Source organism: Gracilinanus agilis, chromosome 1, assembly GCF_016433145.1.
Source record: "Gracilinanus agilis isolate LMUSP501 chromosome 1, AgileGrace, whole genome shotgun sequence".
NCBI lineage: Eukaryota > Metazoa > Chordata > Mammalia > Didelphimorphia > Didelphidae > Gracilinanus > Gracilinanus agilis.
The window spans coordinates 221081370-221100410 of record NC_058130.1 but is presented as its reverse complement, the minus strand read 5'-3'; the positions used below and the strand labels follow the sequence as shown (position 1 = coordinate 221100410).

The 19041-nt window shown below is 36.6% G+C and overlaps 1 protein-coding gene across 2 annotated transcripts in view; it reads left to right on the top strand.

Moving 5' to 3' along the window:
- Positions 1-18760, top strand: part of MOSMO (modulator of smoothened) — a 92204-nt gene extending 73444 nt beyond the window's left edge. For both annotated transcript variants that reach the window (XM_044660244.1, XM_044660250.1), the window contains 2 exons: positions 12213-12425; positions 18005-18760. In XM_044660244.1, coding sequence (XP_044516179.1) covers positions 12213-12425; positions 18005-18189 — 398 coding nt within the window. In that variant the 3' untranslated portion in view covers positions 18190-18760. The remainder of the gene's footprint in view (positions 1-12212; positions 12426-18004) is intronic.
- Positions 18761-19041: the final 281 nt, after the last annotated feature.

The window sequence follows — 19041 nt, the reverse complement described above, 5'->3', positions numbered from 1 at the left end:
CTCAATTTGCTTATGTGACAAATTGAATTTCCTCATTTAAATGAATCGAAATGCAATTAATCCATTCCTGCAAAAAAAAAAATACTACACGAATTTTTGTTTTATATGCTTTTAAATATGAAAATGTACTTTATAAATAACAATAAATATATTTATAGATAATAAGAAAGAATATAAAGAAATAAAATTGCTTATGAAATGTTATTTACCTTAAAGGTCATGCTAGCAAGAAAGGTTTTCATTTCATGTGCTGTCGCTTAACATAACTTACTCTCTACACATATAATGCTACATTTAAATGCAAAATTAACCTTACACATTACTTATGATATGTAACTTTATTGCTAAACTTAATTGCTATTTTTTACTTAATTATCATCGGTTTCTTCATTGAATTTTGGCTATTTTGCCAGGCTTTCCTTGATTTCACCTTGAGGCCATTTGAACAAAAACCTTTCCTTGGAAATTTGTTTCTTCCTCCCTTTCAGAACATTTTGATTGAAACAAGTGTCATTGCATAGCTCTAACACACAACCTGTTGCAACTTTTTCTGGGTGTGTCTTTTCAATCAACTGTTTAATTTTTCCCCAAATTCTCAACATTTCCTTAATCTCACTTATACTAATTACCTCATCCACCTCAGGCTCCTCCACACTAATTTCCTGCAAAACTTCCCTATGCTGCTACTTCTGTAACTCCTTCACTTACTCTATCATCAGGACTCATGGTTAAAAGTTAAGAAATTTTCCCAAAAACCTGATAATAAAGACAAAATTAAAGAAGAAAGCAAAAGTAATTCAATACAGATGCTCATATGGCCAGATAAAAGCTGAACTAAACAAGACAGCCTTGTGTAACTTGTGAAACCAGACATTCGGCAGGCTGTCTAGTGGAAGAAACTTGTGATTCAAATATCTGCTTGTGACTTAAAACAAAAAATCCCTATCATGATTGCTTGTATCTCAAATTACTCCTGTGTCAAGGTACCACTGTACCACTTTTTTAAAGCTCCTTTTATTATTGTCTTTACTTTCTCTTTCCATCTTCATTTCATTTCAAGCTTTAAGATTCCTGCTACTTTTTATAGGTCTAGGTCACATTCTTCCATTTATTCTGCTAGCTGGCCTTGCTTCTTTTTAAAATATGAATTGGTAAGTGAGTTCCCTTAGACCAGTGATGGCAAACTTTTAAAAACTGGAGTGCTGTGCCCATCTCCCAGGAGATCATGTGCCCTGCCCCTCCCACCACTGAGTGCCAGCCATACCCCCCCACCCCTTACCCCACACAGGGGAGGGAGGAAGGGCTCCTATTGGGCTGCTGGACAGAGGGGATGGTGAAGTGAGGATTGTCCTCAATGAGTATAGAGAGGGAAAGGGGAGTAACCTCTCGCTGCTCTCCTCCAGTTCTGCTGCCTGTGCACCCCTCACCTTACCCCCTGTGCACCCCCATTGGCTACTGGGCAGTGGGGTGGGGGATGTAAAAAATGTCATCAGGCATGGTGGAGAGTGGGGAGGGGAACAGCTCTGCCCAAGTCCCTCTGCCTTTCTAGTAACAAACTCTGGGGGAGTAGGGCAGGGTGCATGCCCACAGAGAGTGCTCTGCATGCAGTCTTTGGCCCCTGTGCCATACATTAACCATCACTGCCTTAGACAAATCCAATTTTTTTCCCCTAATGAAATTGTTTCTCTTTGTATCTTCAGAATGTCATTCTTAAGTATCTATCATCCTTCTTCATGGTGTTTGGAATGAAATTTGAGTTCCCTCATTGTGAACTATACCCCTGGAGTACCCAAAACAAAATCTGAAAGGCTGAGATAAGATAGAAAGCATAAATTATGGCTTTTATTACCTATTGCCCAAGAGTGGAACACTCCCTTAAAGCCAAAGACTCAAGACAATGCCTGAAGATAGACAGAAAAATCCCTCAATTTATACAATTCTTAGTTCAAATGACATAATTTGTATAATGTTGCATTAGCTCTTGTCATCCTGCTTTCCTCATGGATTCTGGCATCCCTGGAACTATTAAACTATCTTTCAAAGTGATGATTTTAGGGACAATCAAAAGGTCAGGCCAGATGTATTTTACAAAGTATACAACAGAGGACAACTTCTCATACTGTTGGTGCCTGGGCAGATATATGGGGGTCGGGGTGCAAAATTACATTAAGTTGCTAATTCTTGAGAGTAAGTGCATCTTAAAACTTTCTCTACTTGGATAAGCTGCTTTTGTTCTTTCTTTGAGCCTTATCTCTACATTGATATTACCTGGGTCTTTCTGCACCTTTGGAATGAACATTGGACTGGCTGCAGGTTTGTGAGAGATTTGTTATGGAGGTAAGGAGAAAAATGTGTTTGCTTTGGCTAACTCACTCAGAATTTCAAAAGGTGCTCTTGGGGCAGCTGAATTTTTTGAGTGGAACTGTGAGAAGGGAAGGGGAGAGCAGTAAGAAGGGTACTATCTAATAAATTCTAAATCATAGATCATAACTTTAAAAGAACCACTTAAAAGATACCATTAAACACTTTTTATTTTTAATCTTTTTTTTTTTTAACCCTTATCTTCTGTCTTGGAATCAATACTGTGTACTGGCTCCAAGGCAGAAGAATGGTAAGGGGTAGGCAATGGGGGTCAAGTGACTTGCCCAGGGTCACACAGCTAGGAAATGTCTAAGGCCAGATTTGAACCTAGGACCTCTCATCTTTGGGCCAGGCTCTCAATCCACTGAGCCACCTAGCTGCCCCCCATTAAATACTTCTTAAGAGTAAACCATTTACCATTCTGGCCAAAAGGCCTTTATGGCTTTTATGCTAGGAGCAGGCATATAGCAATCTCTTTATCTTGAAGGGACTATCTCTTGCTAGGGTCTTAAAAGATATTAACTCAAAGATATTGGGATTACCAGCTAAATGTTTATCCTGAGAATTACACAGTTTAATTCCATTCCACACAATAGGATCCTATCTTTTCTCCTTTAAAATCTGTTTTCTCAGAATCCCAGTTGTATGTCAGACTATACCAAGACTTTCTCACCTTCTCTATTACAAATTCTAAGGTGGAGTGATTGCTTCCTCAGAATTCTCATCATTTCCCCTCTAGAAGCCAATTCTTGCCCGTTAGTGAGAACCAGACTCAAAATGGAATTTCTTCTTTTTTATTTTCCTCCACCCTTTTGAATTATCACTAAGGTAAATCAAGAAGTTATTGGGTCCTGCTTTTGGCATGAAGAAAATTGCAGAAGATTTGTGAATAGTTGAAGACTCCTATCTCTGCTATATCACACCTCTAAGCCATATTGTGTTCTATTTCCCAAACTCTTATTTCATAATATTCTTTTTTCCCAGGATATATAATATGTTTGAGGACAAACCTCACAAAATTTGGCCAAATTTGTTATTAGGTTGTTCACAGGTAATGAACTTGTTGAATATAGTGGCTATCTTTGCGTTTGTAGAGTCATAGGATCTGTGATCTGGATTAGTGGACAGTGTATGTGTGCCAACAAAATAATGGATCATTGATGGATAAATTTATCTAGACCATTTAATCTGGGGCCCATAGATACCCCCTCCCCAAAGGATCCATGGATAGATTTGTGAGGAAGTCTGTGAATTATTATTTATCACTATATTTCAGTATAATTCATTTCCTTTGCAATCCTATATATTTTGTGTAATTAAAACATTCAGAGGTGGTTCATTTTGTTGTTTTTGTTCATTCGGTTATATTTGACTCTTCATGACTCCATGGACCATTGTACCCTAGACCCTTCTGTCTTCTATCTCCCAAAGTCTATCCAAACTCATGTTGGTTGTCTCCATGACCCGTTCCATCCATCTCATCCTCTGCCATCCCCTTCTCTTTTTGCCTTCAATCTTTCCCAACATCAAGAGCTTTTCCAAGGAGTCTTGTTTTCTCAGAATGTGGCTAAAGTATTCATGCTTCAGCTTCAGTATTTGTCTCTCCAATGAGCAGTCTGAATTAATTTTTTAAAGTATTGACTGAATTTATCTCCTTACTGTCCAAAGGACTCTCAAAAGTCCATAGCTTCACCAGATTGCCAAAGTCTGTGACACAGAAAAAGATTAAGGACCCTGATCTAGACTATTCACGTGTTTAGCCAAATTATAGAATTTAACAACTTAGAAGAAATGTAGAAATTCATTTCTATGTAAAAAGAATAAACCAAAAATAAACTGAAAACTGTAGAAATTGAGTGGCTTGTCCAAGAGAATAAAACTAGAATCTTGGTTATTTCCAATTTAGTACATTGCTTTGATGGGTCTAGAATAGAGAGTTTTTCAAAAGCATTTTCCGCTACAGAGAATTCATAGGATCATAGATTTATTTAGATCTGAAAAGGATCTTTAGGGTTGTTTAGTCTGAGCCCTTCATTTTATAGATAGCAAACTGAGAAGCTAAGTGACTTGGCCAAAGTCACACAGAAAATAAGAAACAGCAATAATTGGACCCAAGTCCTAGACTGAAAAACTAGTGTTCTCTCTACCACATCTTCCACACCTGGAAAGATCTTCCTTGGGAAAAAAAAGGTGACTTTAATATTTTTTCTAAACCTTATTAATGTTAGGCCTAGCCTCATGATGAGCCAGAGTTGGGTAGGGCAGTGAGGGTTAATATTTTCTGGCAATATTCTGGGTAGCCAATGGGTACAGTATGAGTTTCCTTGATTTACTATATCAACTTGGAGGTGAGCCTATGTATGAGTCTCATCAAGTTAGAAAAAAAGTAGTAAATGCATACTGTGGTGGGATCAGAGTTTTATATTGTGTGGAGCCAGCCATGAAATTTCCAGGGTTACTGCCCAAATCCCAGCTCTGCATTTTCTGTTAACATGAAGGGAACTTTTGGAAAAATAATGTTTATGTATCATTTTTCCGGCTCTTTTAGTAACAGAACCAGGAAATAATAATCATTGCAAGGTTCACTCAGCATTCCTCCTGATAGATGGAATGTGCTCTCTGACTTTTTAGGTAAGTTCTAAGTAATTAAAAACACCATTGGATTTGGTATTTACTCTTCTAATTGTTATAACTCAAAACATGTATGGTCATAAAAATGGCTAATGGTTTTAAATCTGGATGAGGTTCCTTTCTGCCCGCCCCCTAAGAGTTTTGCTTCATAAACTGGATAACTGAAAACTTTCAGAGCTGCTGTGGCCTTGATGCACCCCTCAACATTATATATACCAAGCCTCAAAACAATACTCTTGAGTGCTAGGCATTTGAGTCTTGGGAAAATACACTTGGAACTATTTATTTTGTATTTAGGAATTTTTGTTTTTTCTTAAGTGTAGAATTCACTACTGGAAAGCAACAGAAAGAGTTAGAGATTCTGTATTTTCCTATGAGAGTTGCAATTAGAACTCTTGTCAGGTGGGTTTTCTCTTAATAGTAGGAATAACTTCCTACCGTTACATCTCAAGATAACATACAGCTTAGTGATAGGTTCTTTGCTGTGTTAATATTGTTATGGAGCTGTGCTAGAAGCTGAGACAGATTAATGTCTGTCTACTTCTTTGCTCCAGTCTTGGATGATCCTACTATTTGCCAATACCACCCCCTTCTACTTACGCCCTTTGTCCCATCTGCTTCCATCTTTTTGGGGGATTTTGCCTTGTCATATGTGTTCGTTCTGTCCCTCTTTTAATCTCATTTTCAACTTCTCTGCTGTCCATCAACATGTTCAGATCTCTCCTGTTTTTAAGAAAAATATCCTCCCTTGAATCTGCCAATCCTCTCAAGCTATCATCCTATACGTTTTCTCAATTTCATAGCCAAACTCCTAGAAAGAATTGTCTATACACATTGATTTTACTTTCTTACTGATCTCCAGCACAGAAATGGAATGCATTAATTCATGCCCTATTCTTCTGGAAAATTGCTCATGATGCATTTGGGTGTCTTTACACCACCATATATGCTTACTCTTCACAAGTATTATTCTCCATAGTTAAATACCATATGTTTTAATAGAGAGGGGGCTAGTTTGCCAGGCACATCTTCTCTTAACTGATAACATCAGTTATATCACTATGCTTTCAGTTCTATCAAAAACATATGTAAATAGTAATTTGGGATTGTTATTTTGTTCACCCTCCAACCCAGTATCTCTTTTCATAACCTACTTAATAGTTGACAGCTAGTATATAGGTTTAATGTACATTTGGTAGAAGCTAGCAAATGGTCCTCCTCCCCCTCCCCACCTCTAGAACCTTATCTTTTTTGCATTGAAAAATTCTGAATATTACTTAAATAATAATACTTATTGAAAAATTCTGAATATTACTTAAATAAATAATACTTAAACTAGTGCCATTATTTTGGAAAGGTTTTGCAAAGTTTCTTTAAAATATTATTGTTTTAAGGCACTTGAGGGAGCAATAAATATGTTCTGATTAGCATAGTTCCCTGATGCCTAGTAGGCACAAAATGATTATTATATAGCTTTTAGGGGTAACTAAATCAGTATTATTTCGGATATTTCATTTCAACTTCTTAACAGTTTATCTTTCATCCATACCACTTGTTTGAAACTATTCTCTTCAAGGTAATCTAATGAATGCTTTATTGCCAATTACTTCCTGACCTCTCTGCTGTGTTCAAAACTGTTGACCACTCTCTTTCCTTCTAGATACCTTTCCTCCTGGACAGAAAGGAAAACTGAACACTGTACAATTGATGCTTTTGATTTATGGTGCTGGAAAAGGCTTTTGAGAGTCTCATCAACAAAGAGATCAAATCAGTCAATACTTAAAGAAATGAATTCAGGCAATATACTGAAAGGTCATATACTAAAGTAAAAGCTTAAATATTTTGACCACATAATGAGAAGACAGGATTCATTGGAAAAGTTCCTGCTATTGGGAAAAATTGAAAGCAAAAGGAGGAGACAACAGAAGTTAAGATGGATAGAGAGTGTCATAGAAATAAAGAATATGGTCTTGGACAGACTGAGAGATAATATAGGATGGAAGGTCCTAGTGTGCTGGATTATGAAGAAGAGTCAGACACGACTGAATGACTGAACAACAACTCTTTTTCTTCCTGGATGTTTTGGTTTTTTTTTATTTTAATATTGTTATGTCATGATTCCCTTCCTTTTTCTCCAATTTATTCTTTTTAGTCCCCTATTCAAGATCATCAGTGATATATTGCCCCCCATGCAGAGTTGTACCCTGAGGCGGCCAACTCCAGAGCCCTCTTCTCTCTTTACACTTCCTTGGTGATTTTATCAGCTCCAATATATTTAATTATGAACCTTAAATTTATATAGGCTAACCCCTATCCCTCTTCTTAGCTCCAGTCCTATATTTCTAGTTGCTTGCTAGATAGTGCTACCTGGATATCTCATAACTATCTCAAAGTAAGAATGTATAAAACTGAACTGATTATCTTTCTTCCTAAATGTATCCTTACTATCAACTTCCCTTCCCTAATTCTTCTAGTTATCCAAGTTTACACAATCTAGGAGTCATCCTTTTTCATTCTTCACTTTTATTCCCCCTCCCATACCTAATCAGTCATGAAGGCTTGTCCTTCCTAAATCCAAAACTCATCCATCTCCACAACACTCACCAGACAACCACTCTAGTTCCTCATCATCTTTCATTTGAACTATTGCAATAGTGTCCTAATTGATCATGCTACCTCAAGGCTCTATCTCCTTTGCAATCTGCCAGCTAAACAGCTGCCAAAGTAATACTCTAAAAACACCAGTCTGAGTAGTTTATGCCCTCACTCAAGAAGCTACAGAGGATTAAATACAGATTCTTCTATTTGACCCTTAACAGGCTGATTTATCTACCTTTCTGTATTGTTTGCTCCATCTTGTGGGGTGTACATGGTGTGCAGGGAAAACTAGCACCTCTGATATGAGTGTTTGCCAAGTCCTTTTCAGGGCTACTCATCCACCTTTCCTGTCTACTTTTTCACCCAACTCTCACCTGTGGCTCCAAGAAGCTGTAGCATGCTCAGCAGCCACACCTGCCTTGGCAGATAGACCAAACTAAGGATAACTGACAAGCCTCAAACCCATTTATGAGTTAGGGAGATGTCTACCGTATGTGTATGAAGACTTCCTCCAGCAAAATGGGTGGATGAGAATAATTGTTTCAGAAGCTACAAAGGCAGCTGAAGAAGGTGCTGTGGAATGCTTAGAGCTTGGTCAGATATTGAAAATGCCACGGTCATCCCAGTACTGCATCCCATGCCATCACTAGTTCTCTTGACTTTTGTCCTGCCACTGAACTTCAACAATTCTGAAAGAGAGAGTATGGTCTGTGACTTTGCACATCTTTGCCTCACAAATGCAAGTTATATCAAGTCAAGACATCACCCAAGTGATGTCATTGGTCCTCTTTGAAAATGAAAAATGAACAAAAAACAAGATTCCAGTGACAAAATCATTTCTGTTCACCTTCAAATACTGTCAAACTTAGTTTCCCTGAGTCCTAAATTTCTTCCCATGAATATAGTTCCTTGATATTACATACTACCTTACTTCTACTTCCCTTTGCCTACCCTCTTTCTTTTGAATAAGGTATACTGATCTAGAGCCATGGTCTTGTTATGAGTTTTATCCCACCACAGCTCAGTAAAAACTTTTTAGGTCAAATTTGCTTCCTTGTGTAAAGAACCTCTAATATTTGCCTAAGCTGAGCATTTGTATATAGACTTTTGAGGCCACATAGATTTTGCTGCCAAATTTTCTTTTCCTTTTTTCTTTTTTCTTCTATGAATTTGTAGGTATTTCAGTTGCTATTCTTTGTGGCTTATTTCTCCTATAATATCTCACTTAGGGATTTTACATAAACAGTCTTTTCTCTCCCTCATCTTTTTTAGTATAAAGCCCTTTTGAATACTCAAAAAGACTATAATCAGAATTCATCAGACTATAATTTGGTGGGTTTTATTTTCAGATTATACTTTGTTTTTTGAGTGTTTTTTTTTTTTAGATTGTACTTTGTAAGGAGCCTTTCTCTGGTCTTTTTTTCATAGCCTTTCATAGAGCAATGTGCTTTCATATAGGGAGTAGGGACTACAGAGGTTAACTTGTTGTTAGAGGCCTTCCTTTGCTCAATGGTCAGGAGTAGTTTCCTGTTCTGAGCTCTTGGATTCTGCTGTGAATGCCTTCTTTGTTTTCAGAAAGTACAAGAAAATGCTTTGTCATCATAAGTTAATAGTTTTGTAGGAGGCTTTTCCCCTTCGTGTTTTCATCTCAAGAAAATGTTAGTGGTATTCATGGATAGCTATATGTTGTCATTTTTCCTCTGGTTTTCTAATTTGTCTCAAACAATTATCATAAGAGTAGTATTTAAAGAATAGTATTAAAGTCCAAGAAAATTGAATTTCGATTTGGCATATACTAGTCTTAAGTTATGGCTAGAGACAGGCCTAGTGTTACTGTGGAAGTCTACTTATGTTTTATGCCTCTGGTTTGTACCTTAGTATAATAACTAAAAAAAAAAAAAAATCCTACAGTTACATTCCTGTCTTTCTTCTGTGCAAAGATCACCATATAGATCCAAGTGTGAGATTATGTTAGTGCTGTAACAGAGGGAAATTAAATTCAGGCAAGTTGTTTTTTTTTTCCCTCTATCTTTTCTGATACTTGTAATTAAAGAGCTAAGGTCATATGTAGTTAGCACTTTAAAAAAATATTCCAAGATTGCAGCACCATTTGAGACTATAACCTACTTACTTCTTACTTCATTTACTCTTAATTTCATTCTTGTTTCTAAAAATACTTCACTAGCAAAACCAAGGTACTAAAACACCCTAGACTACTCTCACAACCTCCTCCACAGCCAACCCATCACATATTAGGAGCTCTGGATGCACAAATTTTGTTCTTAAAAAAGTCTTGTTAATGGCAGACTTATTGAATGAAAATATAAATAAGACAAACAAAAATCATGGCCTTAGGTCCAAGGATCCTTTTTTTTCCAGTGAAAAAATAATCAGAGGCAAAAAGTACAAGGATTTGTTGTTTTTTGGTAGATCCCCAGGCATTTCTTTTCTTTTGGGTAACTTTTGTTGCAATCATTCTTTGTATAGAAGTAACACTTTCTCCCACAATTCTTTATTGGTGAATGAAGTTGATAAAAAATGAATACTTAAACTCTAGTTTCTGAGTCTGAGATTCTGTGAATGAATTCTCACTCAAATTCTTAAATCATATTCATCTTCAAACCTGATCTTTGCTGCTTCTCTTTCTATTAATGGCAGCATCATTATTCCAGTCATGTAATGCTCAAAACCAGTTATCTTTAATTCATTCTTCCTTCTCATCAACCTCTCATATCCAAATGGTTGCTAATTTCTATTGGTTCTACTTCCATGAGCTCCAACAGATTATCTTTTTCATTCCCACTGCCACGAACCTAGCCAAAGCCCTTATTACATCTCACCTAAACTACTGAAATAGCTCCTTAATCCATCTTTTTTAACTCTTCTCCACTCCTCCTTTACACCATTGCAATATTAACCTTCATTAACACATAGCTCTAATCACAACTTGTCAGATCACAACTTGTCAGAAATCCTTGCTGACTCCTCAGTATGGTCCAAACGTGCTTGTATTTACTTTCTGACTCCAGCATGCCTTAACTTGTGCTATTTTTGTCCTATACATTCTGTGATCTAGTCAAATTGAACTATTTACAGTTCCATGAACACTGTCCAAAGTTATCCCTCCTTCATGGGTGTGGAATAAAATTTTTTTATCTATCTGCATTTAAAAACCTAACTCAAATGCTATTCTCCATGAGACTCTTCCTTGAGGCAGCTTATAACTGAGCACTTTGTACCTGTCTTATTCACTTATATTTTGTTTTGTGTGGTAGTTGTGGTCTTAGTTTATGCATGCTATATTTACCTATACCTATTAGAGTGTAAACTACTTGACATTAAAGTTCTCTTGTTTTTGTATCACCTTCAACATCTTGTATACATTAGGCCATTGATGGCAAACATATGGCATGGATGCCAAAGATGGCATGCAGTCTCTGTGGGCATGCGCCCTTCTCCCTTCCCCCCAGAGTTCATTACTAGAAAGTCAGAGGGTCTTGGGCAGAGCTGCTCCCCCACCCCTCTGCCCAGCAGCCCAATGGGAGTGCACAGGAGGTAAGGTGAGGGGGAGAAGCTTACAGGCTGCAGAGCTTGAGGGGAACAGAGAGCTTGGGCCACACCCCTCCCCCTCTCTATATTCACTGAGGACATTTCCTCACTTCCCCCACCCCTCCACTCAGCAGCCTAATGGGAATGCTTCCTCTCTACCCTGTGTGGGGTAAGTTGGGGGGAAGGGGCATGGCACTCAGCTTAGGGCATGGGGATCTATCTCTAAAAGGTTCACCATCGCTGTAGTAGGCCCTTAATCTATTGAATTTATTGACTTGAGGGGAATCCATAGTATTGGTGTGAAACTAATGTTGGAAGGAAACAATGTTTTATAACAACCATTAACTGAATAAGACTTGAAAATTTTCTCCATATATCTTTTATTGTTTGTGCTATAGTGGTTTCCTCACAATGCCATTCCAGTGACTGTTTAAAATTATGGACATAGTATTTTTATGTTCTAAATTTGCTGAACTTATTAAATGGGAAAGTCTTTTCCAACATATTTTCAGGGGTTTAAGTGGGAAAGTTTATGTGGTATCTTAGTTCATTACAAAAACTACCCTGTCAAAATTAATAGACAAGGTAGTTTTTCTAATGCTTGACCCTTTGTAGAACTTTCATTATATGATTAGGCAAGTTCCAAGATATTTAATTTTGTCAGCATGGTTTTCCTATAAAGTATTATCTCCAGTGACCCCAAAAAAGTAATACACAGTTGGGAAAGACAAAATGGTTCCAGTTGCCCTGTATCTATTATATAGACATATGTATTTTTAAATAGTTTATATTGCATGTATTAAACAGAGCTTCACTACAGTCTGAGCTAGGATAGTAAAAGGGACAATCTCAATCTGTGGCTTTCCAGGGCCTAAGTGAAATTAAATGCGCTAGATTGAACTCATTCCCAGTGTTTTTCAAGTTAAGAATTTATTAGCTCCAAAGAGCATTTTGTGAAGCAGAATTGCTTTAACCTAGTGACTTAAATTAGGGACAGTTCAGTTTGTTTTGGGGGAGGAGGAAGGAAGAATCTCAGCCCCATAAACATTTCCCCACGTTTTGCATCTCTCTAGGAGCACTCACTGTGGGCCTTGTACGGCAGTGTCAAACGATCCATGGACGTGACAGGACATGTATTCCTCCCCGGCTTCCCCCTGAATGGGTTACCACGTTGTTTTTCATCATCATGGGAATCATTTCATTGACTGTCACATGTGGCTTGCTGGTGGCTTCCCATTGGCGAAGAGAAGCTACAAAATATGCTCGTTGGATAGCATTCACTGGAAGTAAGTAATCTGTGTTTGCTAAATTTGTCAGGAAAGCAAACTAATGATATTATGAAGAAAAATAGAGGCAAGTAATCAGTTCTTCATGATCATCAAAAAACATCAGTAAACATCACAGTACTCATCATCTTAGCATAGTCCATAGTGCCCAATTTAGCATGACAGGCACTATATACAAAGAGGACTACTACAGTCTCTCCTAATTCAGAGCTTTTACTTAAGATTAGTAATTCAAAACCCTTGACTACTTTTAGGAAAGACTTCTGCTGTCTTCATTATTTTTAAAATTTGTTTCTCATTTGTTTTCATGGCATAGTTGGTCCAATTTTTTGCCTCAGAGTATAGCCATTGGTCTTACAGGCAGTTGTGTCTCCACATTAAAAATAAATCAAAAGAAAAGATTCAGCTATACAAAATTACACTTTTGCTTATTTTTACTACTATCACTGGTTTTACATGTCTGCTATGAGCATGGAAGAATCTACAGCTTTGATTTTGTAATAAATATGTGACAACTGTAATATGCTGCATGTCCTCTTGTGACTTAGAAAATTGAGCCTAATTACAAAATGCAAAGAAGGCTCAACTTAGAGTCCAATCAAAGAGATCAAAATGCAAAAGAAAAGTCAATTCTGTCATTTTGCAATATCTAGTACTCTTAAGGGAGATATGAAGGCAGTAGAGAAATATGATAACTTTCAGGGATAAATAATGATAATGATATAAGGAACTTCTGGTTCATAAATTTGCAATAGGGAACTTCTGGCTTATTGACCTATCCCAAATTTCAAGTCAGCAAAAAACATTTAATATAAAATGGGAGTAGAACACTAACCCATGAACTAGATCAGCCCTCAACTTCATATTACTTAGCCTGTCATACAAATATAAGGAAATTATAGCTCCATTTGCCTCTATAGTTGTGAAAAGTTAACAAGTTTTTATAAATCATTAGTGGCAACATCTCAAAAGGCCAAAAGATAGAATTGCTTTTCCATGAAGCTATCAATCATTCTTTGTGGGCATCTGAAAGTCTTTTAATATTAGTATATGCTCTTTTTCTGTTTTTTTATTACTCTTTTTCTTTCTGTCTCCATTCTTTATTTTTTTCCTATGGCCATAAAAAATTACTCAAGTTATTCCTGTTATTACCTATTTAAAGAACAAACTATTGGTTTCACCTTTCACCTTTAATATAGAAGAACTCACCATTGAAGATAATCTCACTTATTTAGATCTGGACCCTGAGGCAGTTTAAGGAAAGCAAAAATACCTGAATTAGGGAATGAATAAATAAATAATGAATGAATGAATGAATGAATGAATGAATGAATGAATGAATGAATGGAGATTTAAAAGGAACTCTATGAGTTGCTATAAAAAGCAATTACTTTTTGCTATTTGAAATTCATTCCTTATGAATTAAAATATAGTCATACTTGGAAGAATTTGTCCCTAGATTTTGTCAAAATATTAGTATGAGGTCTGCCTCTGCATGTGAATGTTGGTAATTGATATAAATTGAGTAAAGACTAAAACTAATATATAGGCCTTTAGTTCAGGTGATCAAAACTAGGAGCAGTTATTTTGACTTCTTTATTATACTTTATCTTCCAGCAGAGAAAGTTTGAAGTTTCATGGAGTAAGCCTCAAGCTTAATGTTTTAGTCTGTTGTGATCCATCTGCTATAGAGTGTCAGTAACAGGAGAGAATGGGCTCCCCCTGGTGTTTATATCTCAACTTTGAAGATTATCTTGATCTTGTTACATACTGAACCAAAATCTCTTAACATTGATCATATTGGTTCATGAACCAAATGGGTCATTGTTTGATGGATTCTTCTGTGGGGAAACTTGGAAGAGACTTCAGTATGAAACCTAATAGAAAGGAAAGCAAAGTGTCTTTGATCATATTGACTGAAATATTGACCTTACAAATAAAAATTATAATCCACACTTATATAGTACCTTGCCATTTGAAAAGCAATTTCCTCTTAACCCTCTTTGGCAGGCAGTAGGGGTATTATTGTGCATGTTTTTAAATGGAGGAAGACACTTAAATTTCAGGGAGTTAAATTGACCACAAGTCTCAAAACTATTAAAGTTATGGAACCACAATGTTGAGACTTGAACAGATGTCTGTTGGCTTTGAGGTCAGTGTTCTTGACACTGTGCCATGCTGCCAGGCCTGTCTCTTCTAACCTCTGTCTCCTCCTAATCTGCCAGCACATCTCAGCTTTTGTTCCCTTTTTTGGTCTGAGTCTTCAGGAATTAATAGATTCATTATCATCTCCTAGGTTCAAATCCGGCCTCAGACACTTCCCATCTGTGTGACCCTGGGCAAGTCACTTGACCCCCATTGCCTACCCTTACCAATCTTCCACCTATAAGTCAATACACAGAAGTTAAGGGTTTAAAATTTAAAAAAAAAAAATCAAAAATCATTATCATCATCAAAATATCATTTTAAAGTCTCAAGTACCTTAATGTTTCCTTGTAACAAATAAAAAAGTATAGATACAAAATTTATCTTACGCCTAAGAAGCATAGTGATTGTATGTCTTTGGATGTCAACCAAGATCATAGTGAGCAAGAATCTGCTTCCTTTAAAAATGTTGGTAAGCCTTTTCTTGCCAGTTTGGAAAATATTCAACTCATATAAAATATTGATGATTATTTTAATGTGAAACCATTATAAAGTATTATTAATTTTATAGTGGGGTTAGGAGAAGGTGGGAGCTTACATGTCATTTGCATATCAGTTGCCAAAACTAGCTGCTCTAAAATCTGTATTTCCTTAAAGTATTTTTCCATTAACTTGATTTTGAGTACAAGATTAAGGTAGTTAGTAACCAGTTTTTTCAATATTAAGAAATTACTTTAAAAAAAATTGCCCTTAGGGCAGCTAGGTGGCTCAGTGAATTGAGAGCCAGGCCTAGAGACAGGAGGGCCTAGGTTCAAATCTGGCCTCAGACACTTCCTAGCTGTGTGACCCTGGGCAAGTCACTTAACCCCTATTGTCTAGTCCTTACTGTTCTGCCTTAGACCCAAAACACAGTATTGATTCTAAGATAGATGGTAAGGATTAAAAAAAATTTTTTTTTTTAAGTATCGTTCTTGTATTTTAATAAGATTGTGTGTTTTGGAAACAAATTATAGCTCCAGCTCTCTTATCAAATCATATTAAGTCATAAGATCCATTGGCATATTGTAATAAATAATCTAGGAAGTGGCCATTGCCAGCCCTATATAAAATCATTATTTACTATACAACCATTTTTTCTCTTGAAGAGCAATGACTACAACTATCTGTCTTGTTTTGCATTTTACTATAGAAAGTGATTTTCTAGATTCCAAACTAGTTAAGCTATAAAGGTTAGAATTAATATTTGATTAGTACTGAAAGAGACGACTATCTCCAAATGGAGGTAGATTGTTTGGGAAAGACCTGGAGGGATGGGAAATGAGAAACACCCACCTAGGGACCGCCCCAGGGCCAGTAAAGCACCAAATCCTGGGGATTTAGAAACCATTTATTTTGATAATTGGATTAAGGGGAAAGGATAAATAGCGTCCTAACTACAAATTTAGACTCAATCCAATTTCTCAGCACCTCAGGAGAGGTTGCTCTTTGTTTCTTCTTTAGGCCTTGCCTATCCACTCTCTGCTCTTATCTAAAACCCCAAATGCTCTCTGACTATCTGCTAATCTAACTACCTAGATTGTCTTTAAGAAGGCCTAAGAGACCAGACTCACTGTTAACCAGAATCCCCTCTTAGGGTTGGGTTCCTGGAATTGGCTTCCTAGGTAACCCAGAGTCCCAGATGACTAAACCCTTGGGATTACTTTAGCCAAGTTGTTCTCTGACCAGTTAATCTCAGACATGTTGATCTATGTACTCCAGGGAAAAGGCAGTCTACTCCAAGGCAGTTCTCTAACCCAGGAATCCCTAATCTTTCCACAAGATTAGTTCTTCCAAAGGGATGTAAGAGCAAAGATCCTCCTTCCAGCCCACTGGAAAGCTAGATCAGGAGTGACAGTTACGGTTAACTCCCAAGATCCTTCTCTCCTTCCAGAATCTTCTCCCAGGGTTTGTATCTAAATTCTCCTCCTTTCCTCTTAAAGACAATCTATTAATTTCTCTCTATCCCTTATCACTTATCCTTACAGTACATATGAGTAAAGTTCGTTTCAAAACATTCAAACTATTTTCTTAGAAACATAAGTGATTTCTTTACTCAGAAACTATGCATTAGCACAGTGGGGCATACTTTTCTAAAACACTTTGCACAAGCATCCTAAAAACTGTTGACACAGACATGAAATTTTTATGCCTATCCAGTAGAGTTTTGACGAGCATTTTTCATCATAGTTTATTTAATTGTGCTTGGATAGATAAAGCAAAAGAAGGTCTTTTAAAATTTGCTTTTGCATATAAATCTAAGCCAAGAAACTTGAAAGGGATTTTATTTTTTTAGAATATTATTCATGGTGAAAAGCAACTATTTGGACAATGCAGATATATCCTGGAGAGTTGCTACATTCCCCAGGATCTACAGGCAATGGTGAATCTCTGTCCTTACCACTTTCTGTGTTGTGGAATGTCTTCAGGCACTTGTGGTCTGTGTGAACACAAATCTTTTAGTCATTTCTCTTAAATCAGAATAAAAGAAATAGTCAACATACACAAGTGGATTTAAAATCTCATTCATATAGGTACTCTATTCCTTCCAGCGATGCATATTGCAACCCAGCCATACTTGCCCATCCCTTGCAGCTCTCACTGTATATACATTTACCACAGCTTCCATACAATGTGCTGGGGACCTTTCTTTTGTCCTACTGACATTGCATATCTGATAGTAAAGCACACAAGCAGCCCTTCACTACACAACCAGCTCGTCTTTTTTTTTTTTTAATAACACAATTCTTTGATGACATCCTTTATTCCACTTCTTCATCCTTCCTGGCTTGTACTGTGCTTTTTTAACCTTTGGGGTGATTTTTACTTTCACTTCTTCAGAGATGAATGTTCTATGACCTACAACCATACAAAAACACTGAAAGAATATTGATATTTAAAAGATGGAATGTTAAAAGATCCTGATTGACTTTTTAATATTGTAATAAAAAAACACCAAATTTTTATGTTGGACCTGGTCTTTGGGTCCCATGCTCCATAAGTGAGCATCCAGTCAGAGGAACAGAAAGTTGGTGTCTTAACCAATGAATTAGTCAGTAGTAGACCTCTCAATAGAACAAGGGAGTACTTACCAAGTGTGATATAAAGCTTTTAGAAATTAAGCATTGAAGTTAAGAATAACACTGTATTAAGGTACATAATTCTTTTACTCTTTTTAATTATGTTCCAGGGATTTTGTGTATTCAAATCAATATATGGATAAGCTATCTTTTAACAGAATATTTATTTAATATTGATGTTAATGATACCATGGCTCAATCCCCCACCTCTCTATCAAACTTTATTCCTTTCATAACTATCTTTTTTGCCAAATTGTTGTTGTTTTTTAAATCACCAAATCGTCTCACTAATTTATGGTTTTTTGGTTTGTTTTACAGTGATCCTTTTCTGTATGGCTGCCCTAATATTTCCAATAGGATTTTACATCAATGAAGTTGGAGGTCAACCTTATAAACTGCCCAACAATACAGTAGTTGGGTCTTCATATGTACTATTTGTCTTATCAATTTTCTTTACAATAGTGGGACTTCTATTTGCTGGCAAAGTTTGTTTACCTGGCTGATGAATGTCTAAACTGCTTGACTTCTTTTGTGGGAAAGATGGCGGGTGGGGAGAACAAAGGCAAGGCATCTGAGCAGTCCTGTTCTCATGCTTAGATGAAGCTATCTGTTACTGAAAAGAGAAATGTGTTGACTCGTTCTCACTATGCACTTTGGATTAAAATGGAGAGCCTTTTCCATAACCAAATACAGACAACATTGACTAAATCTCCTGAGCATATTCAGGCAGTCAGGTCTGCACTGTGATAGCAACCTAGTGAAGAAGAATGCTTTATACTGAAAAGCATATGGCCCTAAGTGACTGTACCGTTCCGTTTTTGTCTGATTCATTTTTTTTAAGTATTTATGAACTAATGGTGGACCAGATGGTTGCAAGAAAAGTTCAAGTGGGGCTGGCCTCACTTCCTAAGATATTAGTGTACAAAACTCCCTTGTGATAGGATAAGCCTTTGGCCCCCAAATAAATTGCTGTTGCATTACTGCACCAAGAAGCCAATAGATCAAAATGTGTTTGCTAAAATATGTGTTGAAAAAAACAAACCCTTAAATTCCCTGGTCTCTGTGTTTTAAAAAAAAAACAACAACAAGAAAACATATTAAGAAATATGTTGCTTTGGGGGTGGGGGGGAATCTTCCTTATATTTATATAAATATATATATAATATATATATTTTGCTGATGCAGTATACAGTGTGTGTATGTGTGTGTGTATATATATATATATATGTATGTATGTATGTATATATGTCTATATACATATATATACTTACACAGTTCCTGGAAGAGAACTTGGAATGCTTTGCTAGCAAAACACTGTGGTGTGCAAACCTAGAACTCAATAGAAAAAAGCCATT